The sequence below is a fragment of the Dendrobium catenatum genome, unplaced genomic scaffold (genome assembly GCF_001605985.2).
Source record: "Dendrobium catenatum unplaced genomic scaffold, ASM160598v2 fragScaff_scaffold_72, whole genome shotgun sequence".
NCBI lineage: Eukaryota > Viridiplantae > Streptophyta > Magnoliopsida > Asparagales > Orchidaceae > Dendrobium > Dendrobium catenatum.
The window spans coordinates 19,315-36,891 of NW_021318534.1; the positions used below are offsets into that span (position 1 = coordinate 19,315).

A 17,577-nucleotide genomic window follows, 5' to 3' on the forward strand; every position below is an offset into this window, starting at 1 on the left:
TTTTGAAGTTTCTAACTAGCTTTTGCCTCGAGATTCGTGCCCAATCAAGTTAATTTTGTGATGCCGTATCAAATATCATGATAATTAAATATATAAAAATTAAGGTTTTTTATATGATTTTCTTATCAAGAAAATTAAAATTACAATTTTTTAATAAATTGATCAATTATTTATTATTTTTTAAAAATTATAAGTTAATTGCACTGTTAGTTATTTTAAGTAAACTTGACTGCATTAATTTGTACTGTTCTTTGACTCCTAGCTAATATTTACTAGCTTATGTACATTTATTGAATATTTTTCAGTACTTTTGAAATTCACAGCAACTCAAATAAATAGAAGAAGCGATAGAGTTTGTACAAAATAAATAAATAATCAATGTCAGAGCCCTTTTTTGATAATGAAATTCTAACTTCTAAGTACTTTTAAAATTATTTTGTCGAATTAAAGGGATTAGATTTTAATTGGGTGGAATATAATGGTGGTCATGCCAATGGTTCGGGTGCTTAAGTGTTTTGCATCATTTTTTTTTTCCCTTTACAACTATCTGGTGCTGCATATCCGAGCGCCCCGATGTTGTGTTCCCTAGTGCCCCATCATTGAACGACAGAAAGCAGAGGGCCGCAGCGGTATAGATATGACACCATAGCAAATCAAGGTATATGTTTGTGGACAACAACACCCAAACTGGTGCCGCAGTGTTGCGAGACGAGTTTCTCGTTTTTCTAAAGGTTGTATCCCTTTGGGTTATTTTACTTGGTTTTTCTTGTATTTTGATAGTAGTTAGACATTGAGAACGTCACATAAGAGAAGAGAAGTAAAATGAGGGTGAGAGAGAAGAGAAATATGTATTTATTTCTTCCAATTTCATAGTGGATTTGTTGGTGTGGTGTGCCTCTATGATTTTCTCTCTAGCTATTTTGGATTTTTCTACGTTAAATCCTGTTGTCTTTACTTTTCTGCATCTTTTACTTTCTTGCTTGTTTCGTCATTGTGGTGTTTGCTCCTCATCATCGCTAACAAGAAATGGAGTTCACTTGGAGATGACTAATGAGTTACTGTTTGATGTGATTGTTACTGTATTTTTGTGTGAAAATGAGTTTTTCAGTTGGAGATGGAAATAGTTTAGGGTTGTTTTTTTTATATTTATTTTTTATTTTTAAAATTATATTTAATTTAATTTTTGAGATGTTTTAATCTTTTGAATAAATCAAGCTGTTTAAAAAAAAAAATCCCAAGATTGTATTTAAGTATTTTTTGATAATTTATTATTATTATTTTTTTAAATCTCCTACACGGCATTGAATTGATGCATCATGCATGTCATCACCATCTTATACAATATACAATCAAAATCAAAATAACACTCATTGAATATCAAATAAATTTTAATTTCGTATTTAAATATAAATAAAATAAAATAAAAAATATAGAAATTATCTTAGACGACCCTTAAAATAATGTAGTTTTTAGATATTTTAACTAAATTATTGGTTAAATATAGCCAGATTATTAGAAAATATAATTAAATTATATAATAATGATAATACTTTTTTCTATTATGAATCTTTATCCAAAAAATTCTAACATATTTTAAATACACATTTTATTTTGCATTTATTTTACTTTACATTTTTCAACAAATCAAATAATCCATTAATTATATCGTCTAATAATTTAATTATATCAGACTATAATATATGAAGTATGAGATTAAGTACACGTGTCAGAAGAATGGACTTATTCTAATATAATTTGTATTATGATACCCTAATATATTTTTCTTTTTAAGTCCAACAATGATTATCTCTAGTTGGGCTAATTAATAGGATAATTTTATAAAATATTTGTTATTATTAATTAAGAATACTATATAAATAAATATAAAAAAAAAATCATATTTGTGTATTTTGAATACAAATATGAGCATATATTGAGTTAATTTTAAATTTTAAATAATTAAAATTTAAATGATTATCAAGCCATTTTGAATTTTGTTTTTAATTATCAGTGTTGCCACTGTGCTTTGATGTATGATGGCTAAACAAATTATGATTTCATACCAAATCTTCTCTATTTTAATAAAAATATATGATTAATTGAAATGTGATATTAATATGTAAAATAAAATAATGAAAAAGTATTACAAATATATCTTAATTTTTAACAAATCAAGCCCTTTCAACATAAATAATTTCTTACTGAGCCAATTCACCATCCTAAAAAAAATAAATGCCACATGGTTGAATTTTTATTTGGTTCGGTAACCTGATGTTGCTCTACATTCGGTGAGCAGTAAACAGGCGCCACGTGTTCTCACTATTTATCGCACGGCCCGACAACCCGACCCGGAACGGACTCGGGAGTTTGTGTATTGCTCGGTATTGGTCGATTTTGCTCGACAAAAATGAAAAGTATCATTCTGTGAAGACCAATACCGAGTTCTTTTAGGTATTACTCGGTATTGCTCGGTATTGGTCTTCACAGAGCAGTATTTCTCGTTATTGCCAAACAATACCTAGCAATACCGAGCAATACGCGAACATAGTCCGGTGCGAGATGGGTCGTCGGGTTGCGCTGTAAAGAGTACGAGCACGTGGCGACATATTATTGGCTACCGAACGTAGAGCTACATCAGGTCACCTGACCTAATAATTTTTCCACATGGCGTGTACTAATGTAACAAGTAGACTAGTAGTGCAAATTAATATTAAAAGAATTAAAATTATTATAAAATTAAATAAATCTAGCATGTAACTTTGGGGACGACACGTGGGTCCCAACTCAGGGTGAACTAGGATGGCGCGTAAGGCTGTAAGCGTGTGTGGTGATTGGTGGGCTTTGGCAGCTGGATGCCGGCCCATTAGGCCGAGCAAGGCCCGTTTCGTTCGCACGTGAGGAGTAGCTGCAGCGGGCCAAATCTTGCATGATTTTTTTTCAGTGGGAGCCACAGGTTGCTCCGACTTGCGGCGACGCCATATGGTAACGTTAGGAATCGTGCGAATGCTGACCGTCTGATGATAGTTGTGGTCTAGATCTCAGACGTTGAAAGCAATTGGTTTATATTTATTTAAATTAAGGAAATAACTATAATTTTCAGTATTCATTAACACGAAAAAACAACAAACTATCAAATAATTAATGTTGCATCCTAGAACATTCACGGCGATAAAGAGATGATGAACTTAGTATCTTAGCTTTGAACGAAGATCCAACATAGATACAAATAAAGAGAGATGGTGCAAGAGTCATAACACTAATTTTTATGTGGGAAACCCATAAAGGGTAAAAATCACGGGGCCTTGTCAAGTTGAAATAAATCCACTAATGTTGGTTGTTGATTATAAATGATGCCCTTTTTAGAGGGAAGATGTTGGTTCAATGTAAAAAATAAAGAGTATAATACATAGTTGGGGTTGGTAGAATCCAATGATATAAGAGGCATTCTCAATAAAACATTGGCTTGTTCGTTTGGTTGTTATGATCGTAGTCGGGTGATGAAGGTCGGAGGGACCGTATTCAGGTGACTGAGATCGTAAGAAGTGTAGTCGAATTTATTTTTTAATTATTAATTTATTATAAGATGATGTGATACATAATTATTTAATTATTTCTATATTATATTTATTTAAAATTAGATTTAACAATTAAAAATTGCTACACAACTCTCCTTGGCCTATTGGTTGAGAGCTTAGGCTTCCAACTAAGAGGTCCAGGGTTCGAGTCTATGTGTATGCGTTGTGTGTGTGAGTTTGCCTTAAATGGCCTAAATGTCCAAAAAAAAAAAAAAATGTTATTATCTATATTTTTTTTAGAAATATTTACTCTTACTTTCACCAATGGCAGCACGTGCCAATCACAGCACCCTTCCCTGTAAACCCGCCCGTAATCCGTACTAAACCAATCAAACCCCTTCGCCTCAGTGGTCAACAAAGCCTGAGCTACTCTCTCTCTCTCTCTCCCCCCCTCTCTCTCTCTAATTAAAAAATTGATCTTTAATCCGCCATTAATCACCTCTCATTTGTTTTAATAGCCTACTCTTCATTGGTCACTACCGTCATTTCTGACAAAACCGAGCTCCTGCAAGCAAGCTAGAGAGAGAAAACCAACACTTAGAAGAAAAGGAAAACAGGTCAGGGGAGAGAGCTCCTTCACGCCAATTTCCCTCCTTTCTCTGTCCTCAAAAGAAGAGAGGGGGCGTGGAGGAGAGAGAAGAGGAGAATCTATCCCACTTCTTCTCGTGAGCTTCTTCCCCTCTTCGTCCTCTGCTTTCTTAGAGAAAGAGGGAGATGACTTCGGGAGGTGGAAGGATGCCGACATGGAAGGAGAGGGAGAATAACAAGAGGAGAGAGAGAAGGCGAAGAGCGATTGCTGCCAAGATTTTCACGGGCCTTAGAGCGCTCGGCAACTTCAAGCTCCCCAAGCACTGCGACAACAACGAGGTCCTCAAAGCCCTCTGTGCTGAGGCTGGGTGGGTCGTGGAAGACGACGGCACAACTTATCGCAAGGTCTCATCTTTTTCTCCCTTGTTTTGTTTTTCGGCTTAAATCCTAAGATGACTGGTTTGGTCGTCTAGGGTTTCGCGTTGGGAATGTGTTACGATCCAGGTTTTTGCTGATCTGTGATCTGCGAAGATTTATTAGAGGTTTTTGCTCGTTTTGTTCCAGATTTCTTTGTGCGAATTTTTGGTAATCTTTTAGGCCTTTTTTGATTTCCATTATGATTTCGGTTTTTAAATTTGAGAAAGTTTTGATCTTTGTTATTATGATTTCGGCTTCTTGTGAAAGTTATGATCTTTTCTCTTTTGACCGTAATCCTTTACTTGAATTTTCAGCTCATAAAACATTCTTTTTTATGCTTTTTTTTTCCTTTTGTTGCTTTTATTTATCTGCACTCATAGCAAAATAATTGTTTCAGACCTGGATTTTGTGAAGCATTTGCTGCTTTATAGTCAGCCAGCTTTAGATCAATGGAAAAGGAGAAGGTAGAGACAGTGAGACTAAAGAAAGGAGAAAAAAATTACAGTCATTCTGTAACTGAAATAAACCAGAACTGGATTTTCGATAATCTAGCAGATGTTAATTTATTTAGTATTTACAATTAATGTGATGTGGAGTCTTAATGCATTTATATTCTAATTTCTCAGCACATCTGTAGCAACTTCTAAGAGCTCATTTCCTTCCAGATAAGCTAAAATTCATTGAAATGTTTCAGAAACTGAAACCTGAAACTTGTAATTCTGTCAATGGTAGGGATGCAAGCTACCTCTTCCACAGCCAGAGATAGCAACAGGAGCTCCATCTGCTAACATAAGGCCATGTTCTTCATCACACCAACTTAGCCCTCCATCCTCCTCCTTCCCCAGCCCAGTTCCTTCTTATCAAGCCAGCCCAGCATCTTCTTCCTTCCCAAGCCCCACAAGGCTTGAGAATCACAACAATCCTAGTGTCACTCCTTCCTATCTCCTCCCTTTTCTTCGAAACCTTTCATCTCTCCCACCTCTTCGAATCTCTAATAGTGCGCCGGTGACTCCTCCCCCGTCCTCCCCAACCTCTTCTAGGCCTTTCAAGCTTATGAAGCCTGACTGGGATTATGCCGCTGTCGCAGCTGTAGCTTATCATCACCCTTTGTTTGCTGCCTCAGCCCCAGCTAGCCCAACCCGCGGCCGTCACCCGCTGCATCCGGCAACAATACCAGAATGTGATGAGTCTGATGCCTCGACAATCGATTCAGGCCGGTGGGTCAGCTTTCAGAACACTGCTCCAGCATCTCCCACATTCAATTTGATCAACCCAGCTGCTGCAATGCCAGAATCTGCTTTGGTTGAAAAGAGTGGCAGAATGGTTTCTGATTTTGAATTCGAGAGTCGGAGGGTGAAACCATGGGAAGGGGAGAGAATTCATGAGGTCGGAGCGGAGGAGGATGATCTCGAGCTCACATTGGGTCTTGGAAGTGCCAGAGCAAAATGAATTATGTTCCTTGGATTGCAGTGGAAGGTAATTCTGGGACAGCTATTCTTTCATTGCTTTGAACTAAAAAACACACTGTCAATTGAGCTTTCTACTTGGTATAAGTTTCTGATCTTTATGTTTAAAGCTTTGTAAATTGCAGAGATGTTTAACACGTTTTCATTTATCATTTAATCTGTGGTTTATCATTTAATAATCTGTTGTGGATGTTATGTTCTTTTAATTTGTAGAGATTTTTACTCTTTCTGGAAAAATTTTAAGGAACATATAATGAATTAATTACTATGTCTCTTATTGTTGAAAACTATAGGAGGGGATCTAAATTTTTGTTAATTGAGCTGATCAAAGGAGATTTTGTGGCTCTAATAAGTTTGTTAGAAGGTTAGAAACTAGTTTGCATCAATATGAATATAGATATATGAACACGGTATAACATGAATATGAGACACATCTATTATTGAAAAGATAGGATACATTCACATATTAGACGTGAAATTATAATTTATGTATCTATAGAATTAGAAATAATACATAACTTATATATCCATATCATATGATAGAATTTGTATTTATTATACACTTTTTAAGAAAATAAATTACCTTAATATGGTGATATTAAGCACTTGAGTTGCGCTTGTGTTTGTTCGAATTGCTCGCCCGTGCTTCTCTGGATTGCTTGATCGCCTGTTTAATCATATAAAGTGGACCAATTTTGCCAACTATTACATATTTACATCCAACTGTCAAGGCTTGACTATGGTCATTTGATCACTATTACTCAAATACAGTCATATTACCATCATCGTTCAATTATAGCTTTCTGATCATTGTTGCTTGACTGTGGTACTCCCACCACTATCGTCGAGTTTCGACCACCATGGCTCGATAATATCCTCCGACCACCATCGTCTTACTATTGTTCTCTGAACATCATCATTTGATTACGATTCTTCGACCATCATTACCTAATTACAATTATCAAGCTGTTATTGTGTGACTGGGTCTTCTAAACATCGCGGCCCGACTATGACCCTCTGACTACCGTCTCTTGGTTATAATATTTCGGCTACTGTTACTCAATTACAGTCTCTCTAACTATTATAATTTGGCTACACTGATGCTTGTTGATTTTTTCATCTGTCATCACCAATAGCTTTGATGCACTTCATTGCCTAAGGCATATACACATCGTTGACATTAATTATGACTCCATATGTTAGCACCAAAAGTTATGTTAGATTTTTTTTCTCTCTTCTTTCGCACTTCTTAGAGTAGAATGAACTAACATATAACAAACGATCTCTTAAAGATAACTCCCATGCAACAGGGTTCCTCCAACTTCTACCATGAAATTCATTCTCAATGAAATGAAAATAATATCATTTGTAACTGATGACAAACACTATTAGAATTATTTAAATTGGGTCAAATTCTAAAAATTATTGTGTTCAAGTTTTTCATGTAAAAACTCTAAAGCTCTTGCAACCATCTTTTATTTGTGTATTAGATATTTATGCAAAGTTAAGATGTTAAACTATCTTCTCTTTATCATAGATAATGCTTTGGCAATCAACAAGCATATACAGTGAAGATATTGTAAATACATATTAATAATATAAATAAGTAAAATTAATAGCAAAGGATGAAAAAAAAAAAGAGAAACTTTATGTAACTCAGCAGTTTTGTTTAAAATTTTTATAAATTTAAATTTAAGATGAAATGCAGCACTTCATGACATGAAAATGTAAAGATTCATAAAATTTCTTTTGAATAATTAGATTATAATAATATTATTAAGCCCAAGGACTATTAAACCCATTGCATGATAAATGAATAAAACTATTATTAAAAAACTAAGGCAAAATATAGATGTAATTCTACAGTATAAGCATCAGCAACCAAGTCATGAGATGTTCAACTTAAATTATAGATAAATGTTTTTTTTTAATAATTTAAAGAATGCGCAGAAGTCATTATTATTATTAATATTATTATTGTTTAAAAGTAATTTTATGAAAGGTAGAGGTAGATCTAAAAAGACTTAGTTAGAAAATATTAGAAATGATATTTCTTTAGTAGATTTAAATGAAAATTTGACTTTTAATCAGACACATTGGATAAACAGGATTCATGTAGCTGACCACACAAGTAGTGGAATAAAAGCTTGTTGGTTTTGTTGTTATTGTATTATGTGGTTTTAAGATATGGACATAATCATTTTATTTTAAAAAAATTTAATTCCAACTGTTCAGTGATAAATTGAATGTTTGAGATAACTGTAAATGATACAATAACCTCATAATTAGAAATGATCTGAAACCTTAAAAAATGATAAGATTGGATCATCACTTAGGACTGCATCAGCACATGCAATTAAAAAAGGGAGGATTTTCTTTATTTAATTGTGTTTAAAGATGGTTGGATCAGTGCTAAAAATATTACTTCCGATGTTTAGAAGATCTGTAGATAAAATTTTTGTACTAAAAAATTATTTTAAAAAACAATAAGAAAGTCGTTTCAAATAAAATCTTAGGCTTCATTTGAGATAGCTTTTTTTAGTTATTCTTAAAGCAATTTTTTTAGTACAAAAATTTAAATTTTTGTATTAAAAAATTGCTTTAAAAAACAGTAAAAAAATCATCCCAAAGTAAGCCTTAATTTGTTTGGATAAAGACTTTGTGATAATACAAATGATTTAAAAATAATTGTAACCAACAGAAATCTCTCTAAAGGATTTTTGTTAATTTTGAGAATACTTATAATTTAATTCTGTGGCAATTATTTCTAATGATATATATATATATATATATATATATATGTGGTAGTTAATCGGATAAGTTTACACAAAAATTCAAGAAAATAATTCTCTATTATCCTTTTTCACAGACTAAACTACTTACCTCCTATTTAAAGCTCAAGTCCATAATCACTTTGTCATTCATTTATGTTCTCACTTAAAACTCCAACCAAACAGGTCCAAACACACAATCGAAGCAATTGAAAAACTTAGGCCAACTTCACGACTAAAAATAAGGATCCGTAAAAGGGACGTTGAAAGTCATCCAAAGACCAACCAGGATATATCACGTCACTCCTGTGCTTGGTACTGCAGATCGGTATTGCTCAGCATCGCTCGGTACCGTGGCTTGATATTGCTAACATAACGCACCTGACCTCCGCAAAGAATAATTTCCACCGTAAAAGAAGTTAAACTTATGGTAACTTCTTTGAATCAAAGATGCTATTATTTATTTATTTATTTAAAGAGGATTAGATGAGCAAGCCAACCATTTATGATCCATAATTTATGTCAGCCATATCTTGATAACCATATAGTGCTCATCAATTAAAGAATGTGCGTGATATACTTAGCCAACAGACCCTTTTTGAATCAAAGATGCTATGAATACTCTATTATCTGATTCGCAGCAGACTGTTTAGCGAGATTTATGTCAGTTGGCCACATCCAGTCTATGCGAAAGCAGGAAATAAGTTTAAATAAAACAATTTCTTAGTGTAGTAATACATAATAATATTTCAGAATATGACTTCCAATACAATAAATCTTGGTTCCAACATATGGCAGAACCATAAAACTCAGTCAATGAACCTAATTTTTTATCAAAAGATAAGTCCACATAGATTATAGGTATCAAATGAGAGAGAGAGAGAGAGAGAGAGAGAGAGAGAGAGAGAGAAGATCCAACCTTACATCATAATTTATTGAAAAATAAAAAATTAAGAAATCAGCTTCAAGGGTTTTAAAATGTAATAAAATAGAAAGATTAAAGTCACCATATTACCTATTACCGACGACAATAAATTGGCATCATCACCAACCAAAGCATGGCAGATGACCCAACAAAGTAAAGGCAGCAGAGGAAAGATGGCATAAGCCAATGTGCGCTTCCAGCACAACAGCAACTTGTTCTTTTCACACTGGTTCTACTAAAGCTGGAGGAATTTCAGATAATTTCAATGGGAACTGCTCTTCAAAGTTCATGAAGCTGGACTGGCAATGGGCTCTGTGGCCTTCTTCAGCCACTCCATCTCCTGATCATTTAGGTACGGAGCCAGAACTTCTTTGCAAGTGGAATGATAGGAATTCACCCAGGAAATCTCTTCAGGAGTCATCAAATTCAGATTCATTAGCTTTTTCTGGTATGGAGCCTGTATGAAAAAATGTGATAGTTAGAACAAATAAATAATAAAATATTTTTATTTATTCATAATAGATATTAAGGCTTCATTTGTGACGGCTTTCTTACTTCTTCTTAAGCAGCTTTCTTGTACAACAAATAATTTATACTAAAAAATAACTTTAAGAAGCAGCAAGAAAGTTGTCCCAAACGAAGCCTAACAAAATGCATCATCACCTGCTTTTTCTCTACATATCATATAATTATAAGTTTATTATTTAGACAACTATTTGATTAAAATGTGGAGGTTAGCAACAATGATGGATAATTGTTTTTAGAAACACTCAAATCATCTAAAAGTTGCTTTTAGTGTTTTTAAAAATAATTTGATTTATTTTTAAAAAATAAACATATCTACAAATGATTGAATAAATATATTTTTAAAAATAAATGATAAAGAAGAAAAAGGATGATAAGGTAGGTCATTATCAAGGCTCATACACCTTTTCGATAGAAACAAATTTGCAGAAAATTACTTGAGACAATGAGACATCCAAGATAAAAAAATATGACATGGTTTAGGCAAGAAAAATTCTGATCTAGGAATTATTATGACTAACAAGCTTAAAACCCAAGTAGATAAAGAAACTAACTGTAAACTGGAATTGTTAATAAGAAAATAAAAAGTCATCTTATGACCACTGGTTTAAAATTTTGTTATCTGCCCTTTTCGCTATTGATATGGTATTAATTATTACACAAACAAGGACAAGTAAAAAAGAATGTCCACAACCTACTAGAGCCACTAAACAAAGTAGGGGTGTAAACCAGTCGAGCCCAGCTCTAGTCATCTCTGGCTTGAGCTTGAGCTTGAGCTTGATTAATTAATTGAGTTCAAGCTTGAGCTTTATTCTACGAGTTCAAGCTGGCTCACAAGTCAACTCGTTTGTTATGAAAGAGATAAAATAGTAAAAAGAATGAGAAATTATAAGAAAAAATAATAAAACTTACTTAATATAAAAAATTGAGATATAATGTTTAAATATTTTTTAACAATTTGATATTTAACATCTTGAATCATAATATATTTCAAGTATATTTTATATTAATATTTTTTAAACGAGCCGGCTCATCACCTAATAAGTCAAGTTGGGGTTAGTTCAAGTTTAGCTTGTTAGCTCATCGAGCTCGGCTCATGAGCCATTTATCAAACCGAGCCTGAGCAGACTCACAAGCCGGCTTGACACACTTGCACCCCTAAAACAAAGTATGCCTAAAAATAGAATATATATTAAACGCTCCTCAATAACATAGTTATGATTTTTTTTTTTAAATAAAAACATGGCATTCTACCCTGCTCGGTTTGCTGAAGTTCTCAACTAAAGAACCACGAAAAATTATCAGGGATTTAAACCGCTTCAACTCTACTTGAGGTGGGAGCAATTCCAACAAACTAATGTGAACTATGTGCTCAACATTATCATAAGCAAAAGAGTGCATAAAATAGAGCAACTCTAAAAAAAAGGACTTTTTTATTATTATTAAGTTGAAAATTAGGGTAAGAGGAAAAAGTATGAAAAGAATAAATAGTTAAGAGTATACTTACCCATGTTATATGTTCAAATGAAAGGTATCCTTTTTCACCAAAATTAAACTTGGTGTCAGCTTCTTTCACGACAAGAACATTTTCCAATCTTATACCAAAGTTTCCATCCTCATAGTAACCAGGCTCTGAAAATGAGATTAATTAAGACATTGGAGAAAATACATCAAAATACATACAAACTGCATCAAATTTATGAAACTAAAGGTTATCAGTTTGAATTTCAACAGAAGGGGCCTAGGTAAGCAGCAAAAGGTAGCATTGGATTGGAGCAATGATGAGGAGAATGGAGAGATATAAAACCTCAAAACAATTTCATGAAAACGAATTCTTCCTTTAATGCAAAGATTTGAGAAAAGACGCATTTAATGGAGCAAAATTAAGAAAAAAAATTCTGCATCACAAATTCAACATTATACTCAAAACAAGGAATGAAAAACCTATGAGACATGAGAAAATGATCAAAATGGTCCCTCACTTTTTGTGAGAGACAAAAATGGTCCTCAACTCTTTCGAGAGACCAACTTGGTCCCTTAACTACTTAAAAAGTGACAATTTTTGTTCAAATATTAAATTTTGGGGTTATGGCATTAAATCAAAGGGTATTTTGATCATTTTTTAATTAAATTATTTATTAAATATAATTTTCAAGTAATAGTATTCTTTTTAAATATACGTGAAAAGATTGGAGTAGTTCCAATGAAAGATAAGATTAGAGAGAGTCGCCTTAGATGGTTTGGTCACATTAAACGGAGGCCTTCCGATGACCCGGTTAGGAAAGTTGAGGTATTAGATTTGATTTATGTTAAGAAAGGTAGAGGTAGACCTAAAAAGACTTGGTTAAAAACATAAATTTCAAGATAAAAACTGTTCCCAGAATGCAGATAAAGCACTGTGCGTAATGGAATAATAATGATTTTCTCACCTTCATGAACATTAAGGTAAGATCCAATCCCATGACCAGTGCCATGCCGATAGTCAAGGCCATTTTTCCACAATGGAATCCGTGAAAGAATATCAAGAGTATGCCCTGTCACAAGCATCATAGGTGTTTCAGCTGCTAAGAAAATTGGAAAAGATTTTATTTAACAGATAAGATGTACCAGTTGTCCCATTAGGAAATACTGCATTGCCCAAAGCAATATGGCCTTTAAGTACCTATGCCAAAAAAAAAAAAGCATTGCTCAAATTCTATAAGAACTCATATCATGCATATATCTAAAAAGGAAAAAGGATGAGCTCAAGATAGTTAAATTTGTGTTCAAATGAAAGGAAGCCTTTTTCACCAAAGCTAATATTCTACTTCTTTTGTGATTAGGACTTTTCCAATCTTAATCCGAACTTTTCCATCCTCATTGTAACCAGGTTCTAAAAGAGATAATAAGCTATTGGAGACAATGAAGCAAACATACACACACATTGAAGCAAATTACAAAAACTAAAGATCATCCCTTTGTATTTCGATGGGAGAAGGTTTCATGAACCAGCATGATATGGGGAGCAATGGAGGGAAACAATGAAAAAGGTAGGGATGAGAAGAGATATCGAAACCTCCAAATAATTCGGAAAAAAAAAACTCCTGCTCTAAATGCATTGTTTGATAGAGGAAACCAATATATGACACCAAATTAAGGCAAAAAAATTCTGCATCATAAAATCAGCATTACCCTAAAACGTGGAAAAAAAAAACAGATATATTGATTTCAAGAAAACACAATAGATATTAGATGAAAGCATGGATGGCATAATACACTTTAAAAAAAGGCATGAGAAAATGGATGAATTGATTTTGGCATGTGCAATGGCCAACATAGCATCAGTAAGAAGGTAGTTGGGAATAGGCCAAATAAGATAAATGAATGTGCAAAGGTGAAACGGTTAGATATTGCTTGAAATGATCTAGACCAAAAAAGAATGGTTAAAGTATAACTCATAAAGACAATCATATATAATTATAAAAAGGTTAACTGATGTTTACCCAAACAAATGAACTGTGAAAGTCAAGCCCAGCCAAAAGATAGATGCTTGACTCAGAGGTATTGCAGAGCATGATAATGAAAATATTTGTTAGCAAATTAAACAGCATAAAACATGCAGTATGCTGACTATCAAGCACAACTAAAACCACTTCTAGAAATTAAAAAAAAAAACACAAATGACTTATTGCTGATTGCTTATTTACTTGAGTACCTAAATGATTCCACTTTTAAAATCATGTCTGCCTTCTCCAATACATATTCAGACAACTTATCCCAATATGATTCGCAAATGAACACTATTTGTGAGACAAATATAAGGAAAGGCTTAGGTCATCTTCCTTTTAGGTTAGGACCATGGCCACTTCAGGAGCAACAACTCTTATTATCTAATTTTTTAGTGTGTAGGAGCACCTCCAGCAGGCATTTCAGATTTCACATAAAAGGAAGATAACTTTTGTATCACATTCTTTATCAGTTTAAGTCTGCTTATATCACCATTTGAGGACATTTTGATATAATAGCTTACATCTTTAGAGTTTACCAACTCAATAGAAAAAGGAAGGTTGAGGACATCTCATCCTTTTAGCTTTCCCTTGTAGCCTATAATAAGGAATAACAAATCTATAAATAAATTGCACACAAATCCTTGAGATATAAGAAGCACTTTATGTAGCCAATACTTAAAAAAAAAAACCATTTAGATCCCTAAAGCCATTTTATTTTACAAGTTGGCCCCAAAATTAAATTGTCAGTCTTCATGAGTGTCCTTTTGCGTTAAAAAACATTTACATTTTGTATTAAATTCAATCATGTGAATATTTTTTGTCTGAAATGCAAATTCTCAAATATCTTTTTTGAAGAAATTGTTTAGGGAAATTGAATTTGAATTTTATTCCTTGGAATCATTACATATATATACACTCTAGGATAATAAATAGAAAAAGAAAGACATTTAATCTAATTAATTATAATAAACACAAGAGGAAAGTCATTTAATCTAATTGGTTCAAATAATTATATCGCACGGATCATGATGTCAGAAGAGGAAATCTCCAACTGCAGCCCACAAATGTAGCCCACAAATTGCAAGCCTATCAAAGTTGTGGGCCCCAACCTTGCTATAATAGCCAAAATATTTAAAATAAATGTTAAGTATAAACTTTTATAAATATTAATTTATTTTCATTAAAATCTACTTTTAATTTTGAGCATTTTGATATATAGAAGTATAAAAATTATGAGTCAATTGTATATAATCTATATGCATAACTTTATATGATAAGAGTTACACACATTTCATTAACATGTTAATTGAAATTAACTAAGTTAATGACTCTTAATTTATAATATTAGCAATTATTTTCATATTATGTAACCATAAGACCAGCGGGGCGGATCAACTTTTTTTTTCAGGTGGGCAAAATTTAGTATTAAATTATTAATACAAACAATAATATTAATATTAATATAATATTAATATTAATAACAATATCATAATTAAAATATTAAATTTAATCAATATAATATATCAATTTATAAAAAAAATTTTCAGTTTTCTTTCAATTATATATATTGATTTGTAATATAAATTGGAATAAAAGAATAATGAAAAAATCAAAAATAAGAAAATAAAGGTTCATTTCTAAAATTCTTGCCTACTACAACTAGCCATCCCAAGGACCTGCATCATGCAAATGTCAAAATCCAAAGTAATACAAACCCAATTTATAAACCATAAGTTACTTCTTTCTAAGGGCTGGCAAACGAACCGAGGCGAGTCGAGTATGGTGTCTGTTGTGTTCATTTACTATACACTTGTTAAGTTGGTTATAGTTTGTTCGACTTTATTATTTGTTGTCATGTTTGGCATTTATAATTAAATGGTGTTCATGTGGTTCATGTTCATGTTCATGTTCGGTTTCATGTTCGTATCGTGATTAGTAACTTATCGAGCCTTGTTCCGCGAAACATATTTAACGAATTTTTTTTTAACTATCAAACAAATAGTTCAATGAACATATTGATAGGAAATACTTGTGATTTCAGTAATCTCTAAGCAATCTGAAGATAGAACGAGAAGGGAAACTGCTGTTTTCAGCAAGAGGACAAGCCAAACACGAGAAAACAGCGAGAAAATTGCGAGAAACTGAGAGAAACTCAAGAAAAGTTGATTCCACTAGTAATGATAAAATAGCAAGATACAATTGATCCTCAATTCGAGAGGTAAGGATCTGATCTTCCAAATTTAACGCGCTAGACCCAGAAACCTAAATCTAGAGATTCAATATTCAGCCAAATTCAAGATGGATTAAATAAGGGGAAAATCTTACTAGTTTAATGCTACAATTCAAAGGAATTCCCTAACAGTCCTACAATCAATTTCTCCTAAAACTCCTCATTTCTTCCGGAAACGTCCGCAACGGCGCGCGGTCTCGCGCGGTTCGCCCGGTCGCTTTTTGAGATTTACGCGTGAACCGGTCCCGCCTGGGCGGCTAGACCGGTCCAGGTGGACGGTCTATACCATATCTATGAAAAAAACAACTTTATAATTAAAGCATTGTATATGTAAAAAGGACAATGATATTTATATTATTTTAATTTTTAAATCAAATATTAATTATTTTTATCTAGTCTTATTACTGAGTTCAAAATCGAACACGAATCGGTTTTATCGAGCTTCTTTATCGAGCTTGTTCACGAACTGTTCAAATGATGTTTCGGCGAATAAATGAGCGAACGATTAGTGTTTAATTTTGGTTTATTAATCGAGTATTTAAAATATGTTTCAAGTTTGTTTGTTTGCTAGTTAAACGATCACAAACGAGCTTAATCGAACCGAACAACGAGTAGCTCGTCGAAGTAACGTTTGGTTCGCTTGCAGCCCTACTTTCTCCATTGAATAAAGCTTACCTCCTACTTTATAGGAACTAGAAAATAAGCACCTTTATTTTTTGTATAGGAACTAGAAAATAAGCACCTTTATTTTTTGTAAGAGAAATATATAAGTATCTTTAACCATTTAGGCAAAATCTTTAACCATTTGGGCAAAATATTTTTTTAGAGGGGTCAAATTCCAAATTTATCCTTTATATTTTTTAGGGTGGGCATTTGCCCACCCTGGGCTCTATGGGGATCCGCCCATGCATAGCACTTAGCCATGCATGCAATGGGCTGATTTCAAGATGCAGGAAATCAACAGGAAATCAACAGGAAATCAATGGTTGGGTGGATTTTGAGAGTAAATTAGTGGAATTAGTAGTGAATATTTTAATGCTTAGTGGAATTTCAGTTATAAGCTTAGTGGAATTTCATGCTAATATAACTAAGGCATTTTATTTCATTCGTTCCATTCATTCCATCCACGATAATTTCATGACATTTACCGAAGCCGAAGCAGCCGCTGTTTACGAGAGAAGCAGGCAGAAGAAAAGCGGAGAGCTGGAGAAGGCAACTTTGCCGCGTGCTGTAATGAATCTGTAGATAAGGAAGAATAGGAAGAAATTTGTAGGGACTGTAGAATTGGTAGAATTAATAGTTATTGAATTTAATAGTTGCTGAAATTAATGTGTGGAGAGATTTGTAATGGTGGAAATAAAAAAGAATGGTTACTGAAATCTGAAATTCTACAGTGTTAACAAAAAACAAGGGTTGAAGTGGTGAAGTGAGGTGGTTGTTGCTTAAATTAGGTGAGACTGCTACAAACTATAGTCACTGCAGTCAGCTATTATTAGCTGAAATCTGAAATAAGCAAGAAAATAGAAGAAAAACTAAAATCAGATATGAGTACAACAACAACAACAACATCAAGCCTTTATCCCACTACGTGGGGTCGGCTACAAGAATCCTTTTCCTCCATTGTGTCCTATTAAAAGTCAAATTCTCATTTA

At 33.0% G+C, this 17,577-nt stretch overlaps 2 protein-coding genes across 2 annotated transcripts in view; one reads left to right on the top strand and one right to left on the bottom strand.

Moving 5' to 3' along the window:
• The first annotated feature begins 4,035 nt into the window (after positions 1-4,035).
• Positions 4,036-6,167, top strand: LOC110102482 (protein BZR1 homolog 1-like). Its single transcript, XM_020830832.2, has 2 exons — positions 4,036-4,508; positions 5,253-6,167. The coding sequence occupies exons 1-2, from the start codon at positions 4,290-4,292 to the stop codon at positions 5,967-5,969; spliced, it is 936 nt and encodes a 311-aa protein (XP_020686491.1). The 5' UTR covers positions 4,036-4,289; the 3' UTR covers positions 5,970-6,167.
• A 3,291-nt stretch (positions 6,168-9,458) lies between these two features.
• The window catches only part of LOC110104673 (aminopeptidase P1), a gene marked incomplete in the record, with an annotated part of 80,959 nt that continues 72,840 nt past the window's right edge, over positions 9,459-17,577 (bottom strand). Inside the window, 4 exon segments of the mRNA XM_028695746.1 lie at positions 9,459-10,139; positions 11,715-11,839; positions 12,580-12,741; positions 12,815-12,869. Of these exon segments, the coding sequence (XP_028551579.1) occupies positions 9,969-10,139; positions 11,715-11,839; positions 12,580-12,741; positions 12,815-12,869 (513 nt within the window).